Source organism: Sciurus carolinensis, chromosome 3, assembly GCF_902686445.1.
Source record: "Sciurus carolinensis chromosome 3, mSciCar1.2, whole genome shotgun sequence".
Taxonomy (NCBI): domain Eukaryota; kingdom Metazoa; phylum Chordata; class Mammalia; order Rodentia; family Sciuridae; genus Sciurus; species Sciurus carolinensis.
Window position 1 is genome coordinate 46,057,641 of NC_062215.1, and position 24,407 is coordinate 46,082,047.

Consider the following 24,407-nt stretch of genomic DNA (forward strand, 5'->3'; position numbering starts at 1 on the left):
AAACAAAAAAAAAATCAGAACTCCTTATTTTACACGTGAGCCATAAGCAAACTGTGTGTAGATCTCACCACTGAACTTTGGATGCCCTACCTCTGGTGGTGGGTAATAAACCATGCCTTCTTGTGTTCAAACTAATAAATGATTACAAGTTAATTTCAATGAGAAAGTGGCTCTAATAAGCAGATTTCTATTAATTATTCTTTTGCTTTAATTATTATGAAAATTAGTTATTATTAAAATTAACTTTCATTCCAGCAAGTAATGACAGGTGGAGATACACCAAGTGTCTCCTAGGTAGCAGCAAAAGGAAAGCAGGTTGGAATTTAAACCTAATGCTCATCACGGGTGCTGGCGGAATCAGTGAAATGGCCATTATGTATTGCTTACAGGGTGACTCATGCCCTCCACAGACTTACCCTTGATTTGAGAGAAATTCCACATACAGGGAGTTTACCAGCAGATAGTATACACATGGCTCAAAAGGAGAAATGAAGAAAAGCACCGAGAAGTTGGTCCATGGCAACAAGTGAAGTTTCCCTGAGCTAGGACAGGGCAGGTGAAAGTGGAAGAACCAGAGTCAGAAGATTCCTAAGTTCAGGAGCATGAACAAAACATACTCAAGGAGACAGCAACTGAGCAACTTAGCCTGGACTGATGAATACTTATTTATTTGAGAAATGTTGGGAAATAAGTTTATAATGACCTCATCCACCCTGCCCATCCCTCCACCCACTGACCCATACATCTTTCCAAGAGACAAATCTAGAAACCATCATCTTGGTATTGAAAATGACCTTCAACCTCTCACCAGGTACATGGCCTTTCTTTCTCCAAGGGAATTTCTAAGTTTTCCATGGCTTCCTTTCCAACCGTCCGTCCCATTTCTGCCTTGTCCTAGCTGGGGGCAGGAACCCGCTATTTCTCCAATGGATTATGACATTTCTTATCCCCCACTGACTTTTTTCTCCTGGAATAGTATTTCTAATAAATTTCTATGATGTCCTTGTTCCCTCCTTATAACCAGGACCCTCTCAACATCCCCTCTGAAAATACACACACACGCACACACACACACACATACACACACAGAGTTATTATAAACTTTGTCTACCTGTACCTACCTGCTAGGTTCTCAAGGGGTCTGAAAACTGAACTGTGCCTTAATTGCACTGTGGCAAAAATAAATGATTGCTCATGAATGAATAAACACATGCTGGCAGAATCTGCATTTGACCCAAGAGGCAACGGGGAAGCCACATAAAACATAAGAGGTAAGTAGCATGAAAATGTTGTCTTGGGATTGGGGGTTGGGGGGGCAGTGCTTACCAGCAGAATGTCTTAAATAGGTTTGGCTTTTAGCTGATTATAAATTCCATGAGTCTGCTGAAGACTGATATAAGATAATAGGAAGTTGGAATATTAATAAAAAAAAAAGATTAATGGTTGTCTGTGGTGAAAAGCTGTATGGTGTTAAGAACATGAACTTCAGGCTGGGGTTGGTGGCTCAGTGGTAGAGCGCTTGCCTAGTATGTATGAGGCACTGGGTTCGACTGTTAGCACCGCATATAAATAAATGAATAAAATAAATGTCTATCAACACCTAAAAAAATTTTTAAAAAATAGAACATGAACTTCAGGTTGTCTGACTCCTGCCCTCTATTGCTTTTGAGATATTTTGCAGAGCAATAAGTTATAGGTAGTAATATAGCATTGTAATATAACTGTTTCCCTTTTTTTTTTTTTGGTACATGGGATTGAACCCAGGACCTAGAATGTGCTTGGGTAGGCAAGGACTCTACCACTGAGCTATACCTCAACCTATATATAATTCATAACCATAAGTTTACAAATAAATTATTTCTGGCCTAGGTTCTGTAAACTTTCCTTTCCATTTCTCACTCCTTGAAAAAGTCCATTTCTCATTTATTTGCAAATATATGTCCACATTCCTTATTCCAAGTAAACTTATAAATTCTTTTGACTTTTCCTTTGAATCAATGGTAATATTTGCCTCATTCCTTCATTAAGTAATAAATGAAATAAAATCCTTAACATCATCACTGTATATATGGATAAGAATCATGATTTTACCTTTTTTTTTTTTTTTTTTTTTGGGACATTATCCCTTAAAAAACTAAATTAACTGTGTGCTTCTTGCAGGGGCTCTTTCTGTGCCAGTATCCATTCTCCCACCTTAATATCAAGAACAGTCACACTGCTAAGGGTGTGGTGGCATACACTTGTACTCCCAGCTACTCAGGAGACTGAGTCAGGAGGATTACAAGTTTGAGGCTGGTCTCTGCAATTTAACGAAAACCTTAGCAAAACCTTGTCTCAAAATACAAAGGGCTGGGGATGTAGCTCAGTGGCAAAGTGCCCTTGGATTCAATCCTTAGTACAAAAAGAAAACAAAATGTCACACTTGATTTAAGCAAACACCTCGTTATTATGATTCCTATCGTGGAGGTCTAGGAAGCTGCAGATGGTAACACTGTAAGGTAGATAAAAATATATGAAATTATGTAGCTCTGAATGGAGGGGTGACAGAAAAGGGTAGCTCATTAATAATTTTTTTGAAAGGAGAAGAAAAAAAAAATTAGCAGCAGGTTAGATATGAGGAAAGAAGTAGGGGCAGGGAGCACCCCACCTTTTTACATAGCAAGGCTCATGGAGGTGTGACACCCACGTATTCTGAACTCATCCACATAAATAGCAGCTTTCCAAGAAGTTTTTGGGGTAGGGGATGTTGGCAGAATTTGTATCCACTCAATATAGATATGCTATAAACAATGGAAGATTTGGGTTCTTGGGTTCATTTATTGACATAGATAGAAAATGAGAGAACACAAGTATCACCCCAGATTCTAGGCTAGAAAATATTCCCTAGAAGGCCAGTTCCGTGCAGATGGATCATTTTGGCTTGGGGGTGGGTTAGCCTCTGGAGGTCAGCCAGAGCCAGGGCCTTGAGATCAATGGCTGCCTCTCTCTGAAATGCTCAGTGGTGTTCTCTATTCGCTGACAAAGCCAAATAAAGACCTTTAAGCTGCTACTTTCCCAGATAAATCCACTTCCACGTCCCTGGGCTGGGAGTACAGGGCACTAAGCCCATAAGCAAACACTACCTAAAGGAGCCAATAAGAGATGTGCTCTCTATGGCCCCATTAGCACGTGTTGGAAACTAATCAAGCTCAAGCCTCTCCAAGGACTGCATTTTTCCTGAGTTTGCTAGATGCACACAGAGTCACTTGTCACTTGGAGGCAGTCAGGACTACAAAGTCATGAACTGAAGCCCAGAGGCAACTATATGAAGACTCTGGCCATACCTTGCACCCATGTAAAATCTCCAAGAGGCTGGAATTCAAAGAACTTTCTCTTTATGAAACAAATGGAATGACTGTCCAAGGAAGAACACCTTTTCCTGGGCAGCTCCTTTCTGTGAAGATAGAAGGTTCATCCTCTTATTCAGAAATGGGGCTTGTTACATATCACAACAGAATGTTCTCTTGGCTGACTGCAAAAGGGGTATGCAGTGACCTTGTGGAGTAGAACTTTTAGCTCTTAGGAGCTAAGGAGAATCTGAGGAAGGAAATGAATCCTCTGCAGCAAAATTTATATACACAGCATATATGTGGAGCTTAGTTCTCAGTGTCAGGTGTTGACAGACCCCAGGTCCACACATGAAACTAGGTTAAGATCTCCTGATGCAGCTCAACAATTAGCCACTGGTCACTGGTCAATTATGCCAGTCAAAAACCTCCTTGAGATGGTCTGTGCCAGGGTCAATGAATGCCTAGGTTCGACAAAGATTCTTCTGGGTTATCTAGCGTGTATCCATGTTGGAAGCCGGTGTCACACTCGGGACCCCTAAGATTTGCTCACCATCAAAATGCTTTGCATGAACCACCTACTCTGTCTTTATATTTTATTAAAAATTGAAATGATTACCTGATGCAAAAATGGGTCCTCATGATCTTATAAAGTCACAGATGCTTGAAGTTCAATGTCACAATACTTGAAGTTCATGCCATAGAAAAATATATCTGTCTATGGTAAAGAATAAATAGGCTTCCATTTTTATTAGAAGATGGTTCCCGGGCTCCCGTTCTGCTTGGGCCATGACTGTGTCACCTATAAGAGCTGCAGAGCACTGTATCCTCAACAAGGGGCTGGACAGGCAGGCTTCTCAAGGGGCGCTCTCCTCTGTTTTATAGGGGAGAGCATAGGGAGAATGAGTCTGAAGGCGACTAGGCTGAGTGGCCCCAACTCAAAGGGAGAAGCAGGAAACAGGCTCCACAATCTCATGTTGGATCTCATGTTTATTCCAAGTCTATACGGTTCTATAAGATCAAAATATTCAAAGAGAGTGACCATCCCACCTTCGACCCATCTATAATCACCCTCCTCCTTTCTAAAGAGTTTTCCTCCTTCTCTGTCTGACCATCAGAAATGAAATGGTTTGGTTTTAAATTAATGTTTTTTTTTTTAATTATGTTATGTGGGCTATAAACTATAATGAAATAAATAACACTGTATAGATATATAATACTATAATATCTACATGTCTTTATTGTGTAGATAGATATGATATAGCACTTTAGCTGGGCACAGTGGCACACACCTGTAATCCCAGCAACTCAGGTGGCTGAGGCAGGAGGATTGCAAAGTCAAGGTCATCTCAGTAACTTAGTGAGACCCTGTCTCAAAATAAAAAATAAAAAGGCCTGGGATGTAGCTCCCTGATAGAGCACCCCTGGGTTAAGTCCCCAGTACCAAAAATAAATATGTAAGTGAATGAAATACATACATACAGCATTTTATATTTTATATATGGTACTTTATTTATATTTATATATAGTACTTTATATATATTCAAACATATAGATACTATATTCATATTTTATATATACATATATAGTCATACATATAGTAATGTACATGACTATACACACATCATCTCTCATATATATATATAAATATATATGTTTACATATTTATAGTGGTGTGTTGGATAAGGACATTTTGGTCAATGATGGGCCACATATTTGACAGCGTTTCTAGGTATACAGTAAGCTATACCATCTGGTTTGTGTAAGTACACTCCAGAATGCTCACACAACAAAATTACCTAATGACACATTCCTGAGAACGTATTCCCATCATTAATTGCTGTGTGACTCTGTGTGTGTGTGTGTGTGTGTGTGTGTGTGTGTGTGTGTGAAAGTAGAAGCTAAATTTTATACTAGGTCTAGCTCCTTATAATTCTGCCCTTTACCCTTCATGAAGGAATTCATTTTTCACTCAACTCTGCTGAAACCAGTGATCACAAAGCTGAAAATAGTCAGATCAGCCTTCCCCAGACATAGTCCTCACTCCTCTGGCACAATTCCTACTCTGTAGTACAAGGTTCAGCTTTTGGTTTTTTCAAGAGTGTCAGTATTCTACAGAAGGAAAACAATACTTGCTCCAAATCCTGGTCCCAGCCTTGCAAGCCAGAATTGCTCAATGCAGCTCACCCAAAAGGCTGTTAGTGGTACAGACCAGCTGGAATAAAGGCAAGAACTGGAATTTCACAATGTGCTTTCCAGGTATCAGGCAGATGAGTTCACCTGGTCTTATCCCCTCCACCCTCTTCCTTCTGTTTAAACAAATCAGGGTGTAAGGAAAAGAGCCCATTCTAAATGCTCTCAGAGGCTAGGAGTCATAGATCAATCCATCTTTAGAAGAGGGAGGGAGATACAGGATGCTGTGCCAGGCTGACCAAGCCTCTCAAACCATGGAACAAACAGGCTAATAAATTAGCCCCCTAAACCACTGAGCCGAGGAGCAGGAATCAATCCAATAGGCTGTCTTCTCTTCTAGCTCATTAACTATCTGAGATTACCATCATATGGGGAGTGGCCTCTCAGCTGGAAATTAAATTAGACTAGCTATAAACCAGGAATGTGGAGTGGAAAGTGTCTGATGAGTCGGCCATCCTGGGGAAAATCTCCACCCCCAAATGCTCTCCCAGCTCCATCCTCCAGTTGCCCCAAGCCCTCCCTCCTTTGCAATCTCTCTTTTGAACAACGAACAATGTCAGGGGTGACACTTTCTTACTTTCATGGTTAGGTAAGAACTCAGTAAACTGAAGTTGCTCTTGTTAAAACACAAGGTGGCTTCTTCAGGAGGTGCAGTGATCAGAAATCTGGCTTTGAGAAAACTGTAACTGGAATAAGAAATGTTCAGATTAGAGAAAAGGAAAAGGAGTTGCAGGATATAGAGAGAAAATGAGAAGGAGAGGTAAGGGGAGAATAAATGCACATCTACCCCCTTCCACCCGGTGCATGCAGATACAGAGCCATAAGCTCAGAAAGAAGGGCAGCAGACACTAATTGCACATTCAGAACAGGTGTGTGCCTGCAAAGCCACCTAGTAATTACCAGCTTGGGCATTTTGGCTCTGGCAGCAGAGCCCTCTTTAGTGCCTAAGAATGCTGGAACTGAGCGTCCACAGGGGCTGTTTCTTGTTGTAGGTCCAAAGCACAGAGAAGTGGAATTTCTAATTACCGGCTTTCTCTTAATGAAAGGCTCCATCCAGACAAGCAATAAGCAACCAGCTTCGAGGACCTGGATCCCACAACCCATCCTGAAAGGATCTCCAGCACTGGTGTTTTATTCTGAATGGCATCTTTTCTGATTACCAGCAAAAGCAATTCCCCTTGAATACGATTCAGTAACATCTTGTAATTCCCATTTCCAAGTTAAAATATTTGAAGGACAAAGAAAGTGCAGGATAATCTGTACTAGTTACTCTTTGAAGCCCTGATGTTAATTAAGGGTTCCTCACAGCAGATGCCATCCCCTTCATGCTCTCCCACCCTGCACATTTTCACGTCTCTCTGTTGGTCCTTCCCTGCAGCGACCATACTTTTTTCATGGAAACCTCCTTGTCTTTTCACTTGCATAAAGATCTTCTGCCAAGGAAGATCTTCCTCGCTTGTTCTGCTCATGAACTCCTATTCATTCATCAAAACCTCAATCTGGAGTCACCTCCTCTGAAGACTTCCCAGTTTAGGTCCTCCCCCACTTAGCTTTAAACACTCCTTCCTCTAGCTCCAGCCATAGCACCTGTCCTCTCAATACACTCTATTGGGTGAAGAAGAGCCAGAGGATTTTATAACTGAGAGACAAACAAGCACCAAATCCAAATCAGAATGTAACTGACAAGCAGCTTGAAAATTCTTTATGAAAGCCACGTGTTAATTATGAGTTGTGTGAGGTCAATGTTCAGCTCCTAAACCCAGTTGATCTTAAAGCGTGCCTTCACAGGTGTTCTCTTTACCCGCAGCCAGACCACTGCTGTCTCCTAGGAGCTCCCCCGACCCCGACACACACACAACACACACACCCTGAGTTTCTGGGACCCACCATCCATTTGCCACATGTGGAGGCTGATAAAGTTCATGATCAACCACAAAGAACTCCCCCTGTTTGGTGACATGTTCTTTCCCACACCACCCAAAAAAGACACCCATCTGGATAAGGTGAAGTGACTTTGCTCAAAGTCCTCAAAACAAATGAAAGCTTAAGTCTCGAGGAAGCTGGTACATCTGTTCCCCGTAAATGCTCTTTTTACAGAACACAAAATAGTCAAGAGTCTGTTCTGTAGTTCTGTTTCCAGCTGCAAATGGAAGAAAACACAACCCTAAAAATAACTGTGAATGATTGAACATTCTCTGAGGAGGACACAGATGGGCCCAGCTCAAGTCCACAGCCCCCCCCCAGGATTCCCAGGCTGGGCACTCCTGAGTCCCCTGCTCCGCCTCTCCTCTAGCTCTCCCACAAGTAGAAATAGACTTCGGATCAGGGGAACATGATTCTAAACAAGATCTGATTAATTATTTCAATCACTTTTATACGCTAAGGTGGAAGATTACAAGCCTAACTGAATTCCTCCATAATGAGGGATGGGAATAGGACTCAGAAGTTCTGGGAATGCTGGCTGTTGGAACACCAATGTGGCTTCTGCTGACCTGACCAGGATTCTGAGACCTAAGGAGAAGGTTGACCCTGGCTGCCCCAAACCGGCCATTCCATGTTCCCTGGCCCTCCTGTTCACTCTCCTGGCTCAGAAGCCCCTCCCAAGAATGACAGGGATCCTCCTTCTGCAGAAGTGGTTTAGGGAAAGCGAGAGGTGGGCAGGGCCCTGGCTGCAGCAGCTTGTGAACCATCTGCTGCTCCATACCAGGCTGGAGAAACTGGCCTGTGGAGCAAAGCTGGGGATTAGAGAAGAACAGCTCTCTTCCCCCTGGAAACTTCCAAACATAGAACAAAGACCCTGTGGGACAGTCATCCAAGGAACCTAGGGAGAAGGGTGTGTAGCTCCTGCAGTAAGAAGGAGTGGGACTGAGGACACATCCCTGTCCTTCTCATGAGTAGTAATGGGAACAAACATTTGTCCCAGTAACTCTGAGAGCCTCACTGACATCATCCAGCATGTTTTCTTGCTTTCCATCTGGTAATATCAAAGTATTTCATTTTCCTCAAAAATACATGAGGAAAAAAACAAAACCATGTGCATGTGCACACCTTGGGTAGAGCTTGTCAATGTCTTTAGTATGGGAGGCTCTGCTGGTCTGAAAAACTTCCTCTGGCCTGTGGGATGAAGGGCCTCTCTCTTAACGTGTCATTTCAGTCTCTCCACCTCCGGCCCCTCTCCTCCCCAATCTCTGTGTACTCTCTGCTCCATGCAATGAACCCTCATTGATCTACCATGCCTCTCTGAGCCTTTTTCACATGAAGCTTCCCTGCCCTTAATGTTTTTATGAGCTATCTGGATGATCAGCCAGAAAATTGCTATCCATCCTTCAGGGCCCACTCACTAATAGCCTCTACCTTGGGATCCCCTCCTCTTTGCTCCCATAGCATTTCTCTTTTTATTCTAAATCCTGCTCACCATGGCCCTTCTACCAAGAATGTGAGCTCCTCAAGGATTCAGACAATGGCTTAACAGCTTGTTTTCTCAGTCTAACTCATTCAAAATGTTCAAGAATTGTCTGGTGAGGAAAATCATGAATGAATGGATAAATGAATGAATGGCAGACACCATATTATTTCATCAGTAGTAACATCTAGAAGCTCTGGTCATGACTGGCAATAAGGCTGCCTTGTTACTGCCTGATTTTCACAAGGCCCTGCAGAAAGAGAAGGTAGGGATCAAATGTCCCTTTAAAAGGTATGTAACATTATAGGAAGGGAAGTGTGATAAGGAGGAAAAACTAGTGGATACATGCAATAAGGGAGCCTATCCTGGGTGTGAGACTGTTCACCTACACCATATGCAATGACCTTGGCAAAGCCTCCCCCTGAGCCAGGGCTCAGGTGGATGTGGTGGGGGTGGGGGGTTATCCAAGCAGGTGTTAGAATTTCCCCAAACAGGAGGAGTCTATGGTTAGTGCATCAGAAGATAATAGGATCATTGTAGCAGACTTGGAGTGCTTGAGGGGAATCCAGATACTCCTGCAACTTAAGTTTTACACAAACAGGTAAATCGATCCCCATCTCCCTCTGTTAAAAGGTTCCACTCACCTCCTTTCCCAGTGACACCTAATCTGAAAGTTTCCTTTGTTTCCAGTGCTGTGTGACTATAGAACACTTTTAAGTGTTCCCCTTGGCTCCAGACATATAAAGAGAGCGTGCATTTTTTTTCCCTAATTTGTTGTCTTTTTTTTTCAGTCCAAGGCTGCCAGGGTTTATACGCAGCATTCACATTATTTAATGAAGACCTCAACATTACATCCAGGATGAGCAATCATATCGGTGCTAGGTTAAAACATATACAGACCACAAGGGTACTCTCTGCCAGGCAGGGGTGGACAAGACCTGTACCTTATCCAACACTATCAAACATATTGCTCTGTAAATATCACTGACACAGAGCACTTACTTACCTTTGAAAACAGACACAGCTGCTTGGTGGAAAGCAGAACCTGCAATTAGCCTGCTTACAGAATAACAGCAAGTGGAAGGCTACGAAAGAAGCTCTCAGCAAGCTTGAACTTGAAATCCTAATCAGCAAGCCTGTTTCTCCTGGACTGGGCCTCAGCAACTTTCTAACCAGGGTCTTTGATTTACTACAATTCTACCTCTGGTTCTTGATTCATTCACTTTGTAGCAATTATCTTGGGGGAGGAAGGGAGGGAGGTGCAGACCCACTAGGTTTGAGATGACATCACATGAGGGAGAAGAGATGTGTGGATTCTACCACAAGCAACAAGAAGAGGCAGCCTGTTCCAAGAGTAGAAGTGGAGACTGTGGGGGTGGGGGTGGGGGGATGCGGGGGAGAGAACAAATATACACAAACACAGGCTCAGGGATCAAATTCTTAGAACTACAAAAACCTTGGAGACTTCCTCCATTGCAGGTCCACTGCTTCCCAAATCGGCATTCAGACAAACACCTCTCCACTGGATAATGGTAGGTATGGATGAAAAGAGGCTTTTGTACACAAGAGGAAATGCTCAGTGAAAAAAATTAAACAGGTTTTTTTTTCTTTTCTTTTCTTTTTAGGTACAATACTTTTCAGATTCTTTAAGATGCTAACATGGAATCATTTTTTTTCCTTTATATCACCCAGTAATCTTTCCAGAACTTTCTGTTCTCTGAATAAAATGGGGACAGTGCTTCTTAATGTATGATCCCACAGACTATCCATAGTGTCCTCAAGGAGATAAATATAAAACCTGACTTGCTCAAAGTCATCAAGTGTCTGTAGCAAAGGGCTGACCTAAGGATTGTCAATGGTGGTGGAGGAGGTGGGCAGGTGGAAGAAGAGCCAATTAGGGAATTAACAGAATTAAAAATAGAAGAGGAGCTAGGAATGCAGCTCAGTGGTGGAGTGCTACCATGCACAAGGGCCCAGGTTCCATCCCCGGCATGGAGAAAATAGAAGCTTGTTACTGAAAATGAATTTATGATAATGATTCTAGTTATAAATAGCATCCAACTAAGCAGACCTCCACAAAGCCTCTCCTGAGATTCCTACGAAGGTGTAAAATGAAGTTAGACAGATAAAAGCCAATGCCAAAATGTAACAAGAATGTCCATGATGAACAGGATTGAGGAAATTTGACCCGGAAGTGTGCATACCTGAAAAAAGTGGGAACAGAGTTTGTAGCTTCCCCTTCTGCTTGGTGACAAATGAGTAAAGGGAGCTAAGAAAGCTTGGAGACCTGCTTCACTCCAGGTCCACTGTATCTCACAAATGAGATGACAGGGGACAGTAAGGGGAGCTGTGGCAAACAAGAATGTGCTCCCATCCTCGGGCACAGTAGCTTCCCCCAGCCTGCTGCTACCATGAGAAAGACAGGATTAGTACTTTCAGACCCTTTATAAAAGAAGCAGCAAATCTGGATCTGTATGTGAAATCTCCTAAGCTGTCAATAGTCCTGGATAAATTTACATGCTTTTACAGTCCTGTAAGGATCTCATTACATTAAATTTGACAAGTAAAACTAATCTGCAGTGGGAAGTGGCAGAATAGTGGTTGTCCTTAGGATGGGGACAGTAACCAGATGAGGTACCAGGGTAGCTTTGGGGGTTCTTGATTTTGTTGCTAATTACCAAATACCAATATGTTCACTTTGGGAAAATACATCAGACTGCACACTTTTGATTTGCATACTTTTCTACAGGCATGTGAATAAAATTTTGTCTAAAAGAAACCCACAAAGTAGATGAAATGGTATGAAATCTGGGATTTCCTTCAAATAATATCTAAAAGAGAGAACACATTTCCTTAGAAATGATGGAGGGAATCCTTGACAAATCTATCAAATAAGACCATGCTGAGAAAACATGGTTACTGGAGTAAAATTCACATAAATGCCACAATCTCTCAGAAGTCCCCCCACCCCCGCCACTGGGGTGGAGAAAGAGTTCAACTGAGTGGTGCTTGAAGAAAAGAGATGCTATGTAGAAGAAAGAGCACACATAGAGGGTCTTGGTGTGAGCAAGAGGTGGCCCCTGGCAGGGCCGGGAAACTGAAGCATAAGGACCATGCTCCTGGTTGAGGGCATAAGCTCTGGGTGGACTGAGCCTGCTTTCTTGTGCACAGCTGCTGGGGACACTATAAAACAAGGTGTCTTCCAACAGATGAGGATAAGCATGCTTAGGGTTTTGAACAACACTGCAGGGAAGCAACAGGCCACAAAGTGTAAAGTGGGGAGCATTTCAATGTGATCCTAATCCAAGGATCCAAGCTTATATAAAAGCTAATGCCAAGCTTGGATCCTAAGAATCCAGGTAGTGTGGAAGTAGCCAGCAACAAAAAGGAATAGGTACGAAGGAATGGATGGGGACAGAAGGAGGCTGCATTCGAGAAGGGTCAAATGCACAGGTGCTATAGCTGTAGCAAGTCTACAGGATGATGTGCAAATGACAGGTTGGTGCATGGATGACATGGAGAAGACAGCCACTGGATATGGAAGCCACAAAGATGGGCTGAGAAGTGAGTGTGGGGAGTAGAAGAAAATGTAAATACAGAGACAGAAAAAGAGAAGAAAAATGTAATCTAGGGGAGAATTTCATATGGAAAAGTCTTTGTCTTTGGGTGAGGGAACAATAGAAGAAATGGCTTGAACTGGTTCAAGAGGAATATCATGTCAAATTTCAGCAACATACAAAATCTCTAGGTTGTGGTGTTTGAAGGGTCTCTAGGGAAGCCTTCTTTTCTTTGGATTCAAGAGGCAGAGCTACCTATAGGTACAGCAGGATGAACCTAGGCAAGCTATGTGAGCTTCCTTCTTTGCAAAATAAGGGAAATCAGGTGAAAGGAGCACTGTTAAGATTAAATAAGTGCCTGGGCCACTTGCTTGCATATAGCAAGCACCACTAACTGAACCTGAGACTCTTTCCCCCTACTGCATCCCAAAGTAACTGATAACTTATTCTTACCTCCTTATCTTTCCCTGGAAAGTTCCTGGAAAAGTGAAATAAGAAAATAATATTAAAATATTGTATTATGTTATCTCATGCTTCCTCTTTTTCAAAAAATGTTTTTAGGTTAATCAGGAATTTGTCAAGACTAATGATCTTTTTTTCTTTTTTGAACTCCGTGCTTAAATTGCTCTGAGACCTCTTTAAGTCTCTAAATTTTAATTAACTTCTTGACTCTTATAGTTCTTCAGCACCTCAAATGCTGTTTTGTATACCACCTGACACAAGCAAATGCTTAGAAGGGATTTTTAGGGAGGTGAAATTACTTTATGTGACACTTTTCTGAAGGACACATGTTATTATGCATTTGTCCAAACCCACAGAAATATAACACAGCAAGGAACCCCAATGTCAACTTAGGACTTTGGGTGGTATCCTCAGTTCTAACAAATGTACCACTCTGGTGGTGAATGTTGGAAGTGGGGGAGGCTGGGCATGTGAAGGGGTAGAGAATAGATGGGAAATCTTTGTACTTCAGTTTTGCTGTGAGCCTAAAACTGCTCCAAAAAGTAAAGCATAGTTTTTAGAAAGTCAGTGCTAATCAATCTTTGTTAGGTCACTGAAATAAAAATAGGTAAACATAATTTATAAAAATGTATTATGGCTGGGCACAGTGGCACATGTCTGTAATCCCAGTGACTTTGCAGGCTGAAGCAAGAGAATCCCAAGTTCAAGGCCAGACTCAGCATTTAGACCCTAAGTAACTTAGAAACCCTATCTCAAAATAAAATTTTAAAAAATTAAAAGGAATGTATAATTAATTGATTATATAAGAAGATTTAAGATAGTCATCAATTGCTTCCTCATTATTTCAAGTCAATGATAAAGTAACGAGCACCTTCCTACCTTTCAGTGGCTTTGCCCCACCTCTTCCCACACACCCACTCACCCACTTGGGGCTTCCGCAAAAGCTCTTAGGTGGGAACAGGATGTTTACTTCTTTGTGTATCTGTGTTAACTGGCAGCACTAGCATATGCTAAGTGCCTAGAGACTGGAACAATCAGACAGGAGGGCACCAGGGACCAGCCAAAGAGCACTTCAAGAAGAAGGATTGGGGGCTGGGAAGGGTGGGGGAGAGAAGCTGCTCAGCTGGGGAAAGGCACCAGGAGCTATCTAGAAGGGAATTGCTATTCTCTAATTGTGTGCTGTGTGACATCTCCCCAGGGAGACTGCACTTTAATGGAAGTACAGAATAAATCTTGCATTTCTTCAACATCTCTTGCAGCAATAAGCAATCCCCTATGTGTATTTGTCGTCCTCTTCATACCCATCATCTACCTATGCCCCTAGAAAAAAAATCCAGAGAAAAGATTCGCTTCATTCAAATCCACAACAGAATTTTCAGCGCCACGGAATAAGTCCATCCTAAAAGGAGGAGGCTTTTGAGGGTTGAATCCCTTGGGCAGCACTAGAAGGTGGTGAGCTTGTCTGTATACAGATGAGATCCCACTGAAGGGTGGTCAGGAAGGGTCACGGTGCAGAGAAGCAGCTCAGAGATTGCCCAAAGGGAGTGGGCAGTTGGAGAACCCGATGGGCACAAGGCCCGAGAGAAGAAGGTTGAGCCCAGAGTGTGTATGAGAGAGACTTGGGAAGCATTGGAGACCTGGGGAAGGGTGTGCACAGACCCTTGGTCTTAGTCCAGGTGAGACTGAGGAATCATCAGAAAGGGGCTTCATATTGTCATTTGACAGTCTATACTGTGGCTTCATATTGTCATTTTACAGGCTATATTGTGGAAATGAAGCGCTATTCAATTAGTTATCCAACGAATTTGCCGAATCACCTTATGGGCATCCAATACAGAAGTGGGTGCACTGAGGTCCGTATCTTTCCTCTAAAGAAAAAGGGGAGGGACGTGATAACTGAAAATTCAATGTATTCAAATCCCCTTTCTCCACTCCAATAAATACGGCCCCAAAAGACAAAGTATGCTCTGCTCTTAAAGAACACACTCAGGCCGCTACTCTAACTACCACGGATGCAGGGGTGGTGAGCCTGCCCAGGTCCCACTGTCTAAAGACACCTCCGCTTTAGAAGGCTGGGAAACTTTTGCAGAGGGTGTAAAAACCTCCAAGAGTGAGGAAAGGATAGAGCACAATAGATAGGCGGATAATCTAAACTCAAAAAGCGAAAGCGATTCAGAACCCATTTCTGCACGGAAGAGACGTGAAGCAGCTGGAACAGCCAGGCCCACCCCGGCGAGGGCGGGACGCGCGCGCTCAGCCCGCCCCCTCTGTGGGCACAAACGAGACGGCATTTGTCCCCGCGTCAGCCACTCCGACCAGTTAGCGCCGGGACGAGTCCCTCCGGCTCCGCCCGCCTCGAGCGCGGGCCGCAGGAGCAAGCTCAGTCCAACAGGTGAGGCCCGGGCGCTGCACTCCAGCGGGTCACGTGGCCGTGGGCCGCGACCCGAGGGGCGCAGGGGCGGCCCGCGCTCTGCCGCCGGCCCCGCCCCCAACACGGGAACGCTCGGCCATCTGTCTCCGGGGCTCAGCGGTCCTCCGACCAGATGCACTGATCCCACGCGACACAAGTGCCGTGCTGACTGATCCCCGAGACCGGCCAGCCATTTTCTCTGGCCTCGGCAGCGCCCTGGGCCACCCTTCCAGAATGGGGTGTCTACGCGAACGCTCCAGCAACCAGAGAGAAACGGACACGTGGCAACCTGGGGACCGGTCTGGGGCCATGTTGGACACTTCTGTCACCAGACCTGAGTAAAAGGGTTGGGAGAGGCAGCTCTTTCCTCCAAACCCCCACTCCATTCATTAAATCAAACGCGTGCGTGAAAAATCTGTTTCATGTCACTTCTCTTCCCAGTGTTTTTTTCACTCTCCATTTACTCCCCACCCCCTATCTCATATTGCCCAGAACCATCTTTCAGCATTTTATGGCTTTCTAAGCAAGTGTAACCGTGCTAAGTAGTGTGGGGAAGAGACTTGGGAGAAAACAGGGATTCTGAATCAAATGCTCCAAGTTCCTTGACGAACACACATGGAATCGTTCACGTCCTAGTCAAAGGGGCTTAAAAGTACTGACCCCTTGACAAGAAAGAGTCCACCCTAGACTGAAATACCATCAGCTTCACGTTAAACCAGTCTCATTTTTACACGTTTGTCATATTTAGAAGAAAAACATTTTATTCCAACAACGTAATTACTTTAACGTCAGTAAAACGCAAGCTCCCCTCTGACAGTACTTTTAATCACATCTATTTTCTATAGATCTGAACTTGTTTCATTTTTATCGACATTGTATTTGTACATATTTATGATATACAATGTGATATTTCGATTCATGCATACGTTGGGCAGTGATCAATTCACGATAATTACCATATCCATCACCTAAACTGTTCTTTATTTGTGGGTACATACAAATTCCTCTTTTCTAACTATTTTGAATGTATTATGTATTATTGTTAATTATATTCACACTGCTGTGCTATACTAGAACTACACTAGAACTTTGAGAGGCAAAGACTGTGCTGTACAACTGTTATTAAAACATGTTCCACCCCTGACAAAATGAAGTAAATTTTTAAATGACCCAATATTTTTTAGTATTACTTTGTAATACTATTCAAGTCTCAGGAATGTGTGTGAAATATATTTTTAAAGGAAAAACTGAAGATATATATATATATATATGAAATTAATGCCACCCTTATTTATGTCCAAAAAATTTAATGATGAATGTTATTAGCATTAGCACTATTCTAACACATAGCCTCTTGGTTGTAATGCAAATTATTTATTATCATGTTACTAAAATAGTAATTGCTCCTTACATCCCAAACTTTTCTTCAAATCTCTTGACAAGAAAAATCAGAACAAAAACCCAACATGCACTAACATCAGTTTTATTTGTGGTTAGTTTTATTTTGGGATAGTTTGAGAGGAATATGAGATTTTTCACAAGGTACTGTTTAAATATTTTTTAAAAAGTTTCATGGTCTACGTACAATTAATTTTCAAATATATCAGTATCTCATTTCTTCTCGGTCATGGTAAATGTTTTCATTTGAGGTAGGCAGCATATTGTTTTCATTACCCTTGAAAATATGCCACATACTTGGGGAATTCATTTTGCTGGGATTCCTGACTATCTCAGCAGCCTAGGACTGAAATTTCTCTGATGGTCTGAAATCATCCACTGTTAAATGAGAGGTAGGGCCCTATTTGGAAACTAATTCTATTCACAGCAAAAGAAATGCTCATTATATTCTGAGTTTTGAGTGGACATTTTATATTTCTGTCAATCAACTTAATTTCCATGTTCATAGAATGAGAACATAAATTATTCAAAAAAAAAAAACTAATGACATAGAAAGCACTATTAGTCACATATTTTTAATTCTGAAATTTTAAATAAATGACACCTCTGATTCATAAGAATAGCTGACTGGTAGGTTTGTTGTTTTAAAAATTCCTGGTGCACTTTTAATTATAAGTAATTTTAGTAACTCAAAAAGTCATTTTATATAACCAGAAAACTTTATGTGCTATGACATGTTTCAAACCAAAGGGTAAATTAACATACATTATTGGAAAAAAAAAATTTGTGACATGTTGATCTTTCCAAATATCAAAAAAAATGTTCAAACAAAATTAAAACACCAACCTAGAAAAACAGAAGCTGTGACAAGTCACCTTGAAATGTCAAACAATACAACTTTATCTGGGAAAATATCTTTCATAAATATTGGTCTATATTAAATTGTAACTTTTCAGTTACCAAGTTCTATCAAAAAAGGCAAAATCTGGTTTAGTCATCATTTAATTCCTAATTATAATAGTCTATCTTTTAAGAATATTTTTTAAGATCTATGCTGTAACCTAATTCCTAGATCCTTATTCAATAATAAATATATCATTTGGAAGATAATAAATGTAATTTAATTCATGCATTTCAGCATTTTATTTATCTAAAACAAATAGGTTGCTATTAAATATTGACTACTTTATTAACTCAGAGCATCTGGAAAAACACTTATGATTAGGTTAATTTATGTTATATTTTTTCCTCAACTTGTAAAAGATTAATCAACCATTTTATGGTCTAATTTAGGTGCCTAATTAAAAACAGAGTTCAGCACATGCTACACTGTCTTGCTAATAAATCTTGACAGCTTTGTAACATGATGGTTTGTATTTCAAATTGTTGCATACAAATGTAGATTTTTGGTCTTCACCCAGCAGTTTGGAAGTGATTTTCATTCTTAGTTTAAACTGCAGGACTGAATAAGTGCACTTATTTCAAAATGGAATTATCTCCAATAAGATCTTATCTTACATTTCCCTCAGTGAAGACAGAACAGTATTGGCTACCAGGTGTTTAGAAAAAGACTGGGGAAATTAGTTTTCTTAACATTCATTCAATTAAATGTAGGGAAAATGTCTTTTTTCAGTTATTACCCTTTGAAAAGAGAGGTTTCTGCAGTTACTGGGTTTTGGAATCTCAATCTAAAGAAATCTGCTCAAAGTATTAATTATAATTGTCTCTTGGTTAACAAATACAACTTAATTACTTGATTTCAGGACACAATATTTCTTTAAAGGAATAAATTGATTCCAAGGAGTTTGGGAACACATCACTTAACCTATGTCCTCTTAGATTTCCCAGCCTTAAAAAGGGCAAGTGGCAGAGCATAAATCTTCTCTTCAGAAAGGATACTGTTTTCCTAGCCTCTATACTTGAGGGGTATTTTTGTCATTTTAATGACTCCTTTGATTCTGGCTGTCCTGTTCAGAAAAGTAAAAGTGTCACAGTAGTGTGATTATCCTCAATCTAGTTATATACTAACTTAGGATATTACTAACTAGCTTGTTTTGGAGTTGAAATTCTTTTAAAGTGAATGACAGTCGGGTGTGGTGGCACATGCCTGTAATCTCAGTGGCCCTGGAGGCTGAGGCAGGAGGATCAGGAGTTCAAAGCCAGTCTCAGCAACTTAGCAAGGCCCTAAACAACTTAGTGACACCCTGTCTCAAAATTTAAAAAAATAAAAATTTGAAAAAGGGACCTGGGGACGTGGTTCAGTGGTTAAGGGATTCTGGGTTCAATCTCTGGTACCAAAAAAATGAAGTGAATGACAAAGTGAGCAATCCCCACTGAGATCACTGGAGGCAGTCAGAAAACTGTCAAACTCTTAAAGCAAATGCAGTTTCGAACTCATTATATATAACTAACATCGTGTTAGTCACTTAAGTGAGGCAGCAAGACACAGAACAATATTTGGAGTAGGACTGCCCGGAGGGTATATTAGCTTTGCCACTTTCCAGCTGTGAGAGCTTGGGCAAGTTACTTAACCTCTCTGTGCCTGTGTTTCCTCATCTGTAAAAGTGCCTACTTCACAGGACTGTAATGAGGATTAAATTGCTAATCCTGTAAAACTTGTAACAGTGCCTGGTACACTGGGAAAACATTTAATAAATGTTTGCTACCAATGTTATTAAGACAGACAGACAGACTCCTACACACACACACACACACACACAGAGCTTTGTTTAATGTTGGTCACATCATTGAAGTGTCAGCTTATTTTGTATAACCAAAAATGGAAAGGGGAGTCAAGATGAGAAAGGAGTTTCTGCCACTGTAAAGTCCAAGGCATATTTCTATAAAAAAAAAAAAATCACTCAATATTTGGTTAACTTAATTCCCAAACAGAGATCATTAATATTCATAAAAATCTACCAAAATTTAAGATGAAAAAGGAAATTTTAAAAATTACATATTTAATGCTTGGCCAATCGAGGTTTAAATCAATATGCCACGTCTAAATGCCTAGGGTGGGTGGTTTTTCCACCTTTGCATTTGTTAGTTCTCCTGAACCACAGCCTGGTATTCTCAGAGACCAACGCATCCACAGACCAGAAGGTAAAGGCCAGACTCACTATATAGTCCCTGTAAGTCATTCGGTGAGGGCTTCATCAGCACTTGCTAAATTTGGGAGGTTGATTCGAACGAGTTGAATAGTGAACTGGGAAAGTAAGCCCAGAAAAATCAGAATCGCACATTTCAACAAACTCGAGTTCGGGCGCAGACAGTACGAATTAGGGCGTGTAGTTTTTGCAGCGGTTAGGTAGTGTGAAGACTCCCACTCTTTGGCCTTTGGCGGGGTCAGCTCGGTGGGCTCCATTCTACCATGACCCCTCTTTACGTGGCTGATAGTGTCTCATTAGGACAAGTGGAAGGAGCTAAAATCAAATTCCAAGACGTCATGCAAATCCGCCCAGGCCCTGGGCTACTGGTTAGGCCACTGGCAGGGCTGTGGATCAACCCATTAAACCCATTAACGAGCGCTCAGACAGCTACGACCTGGTTCTCCAACAGATTTCGATGCTGACCCTCGGGTTCAACCATCCATGCCCATAGGTTTTTGTCTTAAACGCCTTTAAAATGTTTCCCTTTCGCTATATTCTCATTTCGAGGACTTGTTTAAACCATGTTTCAGAATCGCATCTTTCTCTCTGGTTAATTATTATTTATACTCTTCTCCAATTGGCCGCCTGATCTACCGACAGCGGGAGGTATGATTGAAGCACAATTCTGGCGACGAGCAGGGATTTTTCGAGCAGAGGGAACTCCAGCGAGGGCGAAGGGTGGACCCCAAACACTGCATTTTAGGGATAGCACTCTGGGTCAAGCGTCTTCGCGGTGTTGGGTTTAAAGTTAAAACGGCCGTCCTCAAAATAACTGTGAAGTCGACACACTTGCCCAGATAGTCATAATATTTTAAATTAGTTTAAATTTTTTATTTAAAAAGATAGTATTTAAAATATTTTATTTCCTTTAAAAAAACAAAACAAAACAAAACAAACAAACAAAAACACCAACCCTGCGGCCGCGCCAAAAAGGGCTGGTGAGTCAATCAGGGACGGTTGCTTTGGGGGCCACTTGCGGCTTTTGCAGTTTGCATCTCACAGGTCGCTGCCGCGGGCTGTGTACCTTCTAGGTTGCGACAGTCCTGCTAGTCAGTTTAGTAGAGAGCTCAGAAGGATGATTAACCTCCCGCCTCTGGCGACTAGCCTAAGCCCGCTCGGCTAGATCTAGCCGCTCCCAGCGCAGCTCCTAGGCGAGGATCCGGCTCCCAGCGCCCAGGCTGCACTCCCTCCCTGCTGCAGGCGAGCGGGGAGGATTTCCAGCGCGACTTTATTCAGTTTTTGAATCGATCAAAAGGAACGTGGCAGGTGGAGGGCAGCCGCCTAGGAGATTTCGTGAATCTTCCTGTGGGGATTTCCACAGCCTGCCCCAGGTGCTTCTAAAACTGACTGACATTAAGATATCAGTTATTTTCCTGTTAGTTCCTCCCAACCTGGCCCCCAAGAGTGTCTGATCTCAGAAAATCCCGGGCTGCCTCCACCAAAAAGGGCTCTAGTTATAGCCTGCCATCCCGCTCCACTCCGGGAGTCATTGTCCCAGGAGGAGGGGTGGCTGTGGGAAGTAATAATATCCATACAATCAATTACAATAGCTAACAATTAAAGAGGTCCCTAAGTGCCAGCCAAACACCTGACCGCACCAATGCATTCATTTCCCAGTCGTGCCGAGAACTGTATTATTCCCACTGCACAGATGAGAGCACTGAGGCTCACCAGAGTTCTCTAGTCAGGACGTGAATCCAGGCGTCGAACTCCAGAGTTCCCAGTCTTAACTGAGTGTCTTGGAAATAGAAGAGTGACTGTCACGACTGGCTAAACCTCTAGACTTAGGCAACTCCTGATAGTGCTAAAAGCATTAAAGACAATAGGTAGGGGGGAGGGCGAGGCTGGGAATGGTGCGGTTTTAATCCATAAGGTCAGTCACTTGTTTTTCCCGGCCATCCCATCCCGATCCAGGGAAATGCAGTGGAGACAGGAAGTGGGGTTCGCTTCGGTTCTCCCCTTTTGTTTTCTTAAGCCTCCAGCCTCTTTGAAGCTAACTGGTATTGGAGACTCAAGGGGGTGGTGCTGGCTGGGAGTGGTGACCAGAGAGATGGAATGGGCACCGTTGCCTGGGTCCCTAGTCAGACACCGAGTTTCAGGAAGCTAGAGTCTGCCTACCACCTCAACAACTCACCCCAAATACCAGTAGCTGCAGAGAAGCAGTGGGCAGAGGTCGTGATTATGACCTCGGGGCCGCTGTCCCTTTGGAAATAGGCTCACAACCCTATTTGAGAGCAGAATTTCCGGAAGCCACGACCTCGGGGCTACCCTTATTTCTTGATCAATAGGCCCCGATATTCTTTGCGCCCTGACGTGTACAGGGACCACGGAGACCGGAGTTCTTGTCCCAGGTCTCCCCGGAGGCGGAAATCTGCGGGCTGCGCCGGGGGCGCTCCGGATCCTTCAAAGCAGCGCGCTGCTTGGGCGGGCAGGCTGCAGTGCCCGCCTTTGCCCGACAGGGACCAGCACCGCTCCACGCTCCGTGCGCCACAGTCAGCAGAGGCGCGGAGCGCCCCCCCCCCCCCCCCCCAGCTCACCCTCCCCAGCCCAAGCAGCTCACGAGCGCGGCGGGTCTGACCCCCTTCGGGTTCCGGTAACAAGGAGGACTGTAACAAAAAAGTTAACAGACTCTCAGCGGCCTTGGCAGGATGCCGTGGTCTCCACCCCCTCCCCATCTGGGCAGCAGAAGCTGCTCTAGAAGTTGGTCTAGGGAAGAGACTGCGACCCAAGAGGCGTAGAACACTCCTCTCAGTGTCCCGGTTTCGGAGAGGAAAAAATAAAAAATAAATTAGCAAAACAGGATTGGTTCATGTGCGACACCGCCGGGGTTGGAAGGTAGCCCGCTTCCCTAAGCGTTTTCCCAATCGCTGCCCAACAGATTTGCGAAGAAGTCGCCTGGTTAAATTTTTAGGGCACCATGGACCACTGAGTTCTACGGGATAAGTTTCTGTAGATAGTAGCCAGACCTAAGCGAGGCGCACTCGCGAATGGGGCGGGATTGTCGGCGCTGCCAAGCTGCAGGACGCGGTCACTCCTCCGTTCCTCCCGGTCCTGGTGGTCCGACTCTGTACCCCAACCACATACCCATCATGTACCACGTCTCCCTTAGCTCATGGTCTGGGTTGCGGCCAGTGACCCTGCCCCTATCAAAGAACTCACCGGTACCAGGCTAGACCCTTGTCGTAGCTGCGGTCGAAGAAGTGGGGTTCCGCGCCCACGGCGCGCACGTCGGGGTGCACGCGTAAGAACTCTAGCAGGGCCCGAGTGCCGCCCTTCTTCACGCCGATGATAATGGCCTGCGGCAGCTGCTTGATCCCTGACCCACTAAAGAAGCTGGAGATGGAGCTGGGGGAGTCTGGCGTTTCGGGACTCTGCTCCTCTAGGCTCGCGGCGCCCTCCGCCATCTCCTTGCCAACAGCCAATGCGGTGGCCGGCTGCGCCCGGAAAGGCAACCTGGGGGGCGTCCCATTTGGAGCTGTGGCCAGGGCTGGCGGGGCGTGTGCAGTGCGGGACCCCGAACCCAGCAACACTAGCCCGGGCGCGGCGGCGCAAGAGCCCGCGCACGAGTACAGGAACATGTAGAGCCAGACGCAGAGCATGGCGAAGAGCAGCGCGAGCTTCCTCCTCACCGGTGGCGGGGGCGTTGGAGGCTGCGGAAGAAACCGCCCGGGGACATCGAGGCAGGATCGGCCGCCGCTCAGGCGCTGCCCCATGCGATGCCCGCGGGCGCGGCCAGGGACATGGCTCAGCACATGGCGCAGGTCTCGCCGGAGCAATGAGCACGGAGAGGGTCCCCTGACCCTCTGGATGCCGGGCGGCTCGGTTTATTGCCCCCGCGTACCCACGGTGGCCGCTCCTGCTGCTGCTGCTGCTGCTGCTGCTCTTCCCCAGGTGGCGGCGGCAGCTGTAGCGGCGGCGGCTCTTGACATGTTGCCCGGGAGAAGCAGCAACTGGAACGGAAAGTCGGAGCAGCAGTAATTGCTGGTAGAAGGGCTGTTATTGCGGTGCCATGACCCGTACGGGGCCAGAAGAACGCAGCACTCCCGCGCCCTAATCACTCTGGACGGTGCGCACAGCCGCTCGCCGGGGCTGCGTCTTAGCAGTTCTGAGAACTAATCCTTGAGAGCAGCCCCGGCACTTGCCCGCAGAGGCTGCAGAGGAGAACTGCGCAGGAAGGGAGCTGGGGACTGAGGTGGAGTGGGCGGGCCCGATCTTCGGGAGTGACAGACCGTTCTACCTACCAAAAACTCGGAGCACCATGCAAATGCAGGCGCTTTGCCGAGGGCTAAACAGCCAATCTTCTCTCGGAACGTGGGGGTGTGGAAAGGGTTCGGGGCGGAGGAGAGTGGTTGGGGATTGTTATTGGCTGCAGGACTCAAGGGGCGTCTTCAGGGAGGCGGAGCCATGGACTGGTGACAGGAGCAGATGGTGGGAAGGATGCTAGAGTGACCCGACGCTGAGAGAAGTACTACCCTACTGAGTGGTGCGCTCTCACACCCGCGCGCATTT

General features: G+C 44.2%; 1 protein-coding gene across 1 annotated transcript in view; it reads right to left on the reverse strand.

Annotated features, from left to right (window-relative positions):
• The window catches only part of LOC124981183 (heparan sulfate glucosamine 3-O-sulfotransferase 3B1), a 42,105-nt gene extending 18,058 nt beyond the window's left edge, over positions 1–24,047 (reverse strand). Inside the window, exon 1 of the mRNA XM_047547378.1 lies at positions 23,058–24,047. Within this exon, the coding sequence (XP_047403334.1) occupies positions 23,058–23,611 (554 nt within the window). The 5' untranslated portion in view covers positions 23,612–24,047. The remainder of the gene's footprint in view (positions 1–23,057) is intronic.
• Positions 24,048–24,407: the final 360 nt, after the last annotated feature.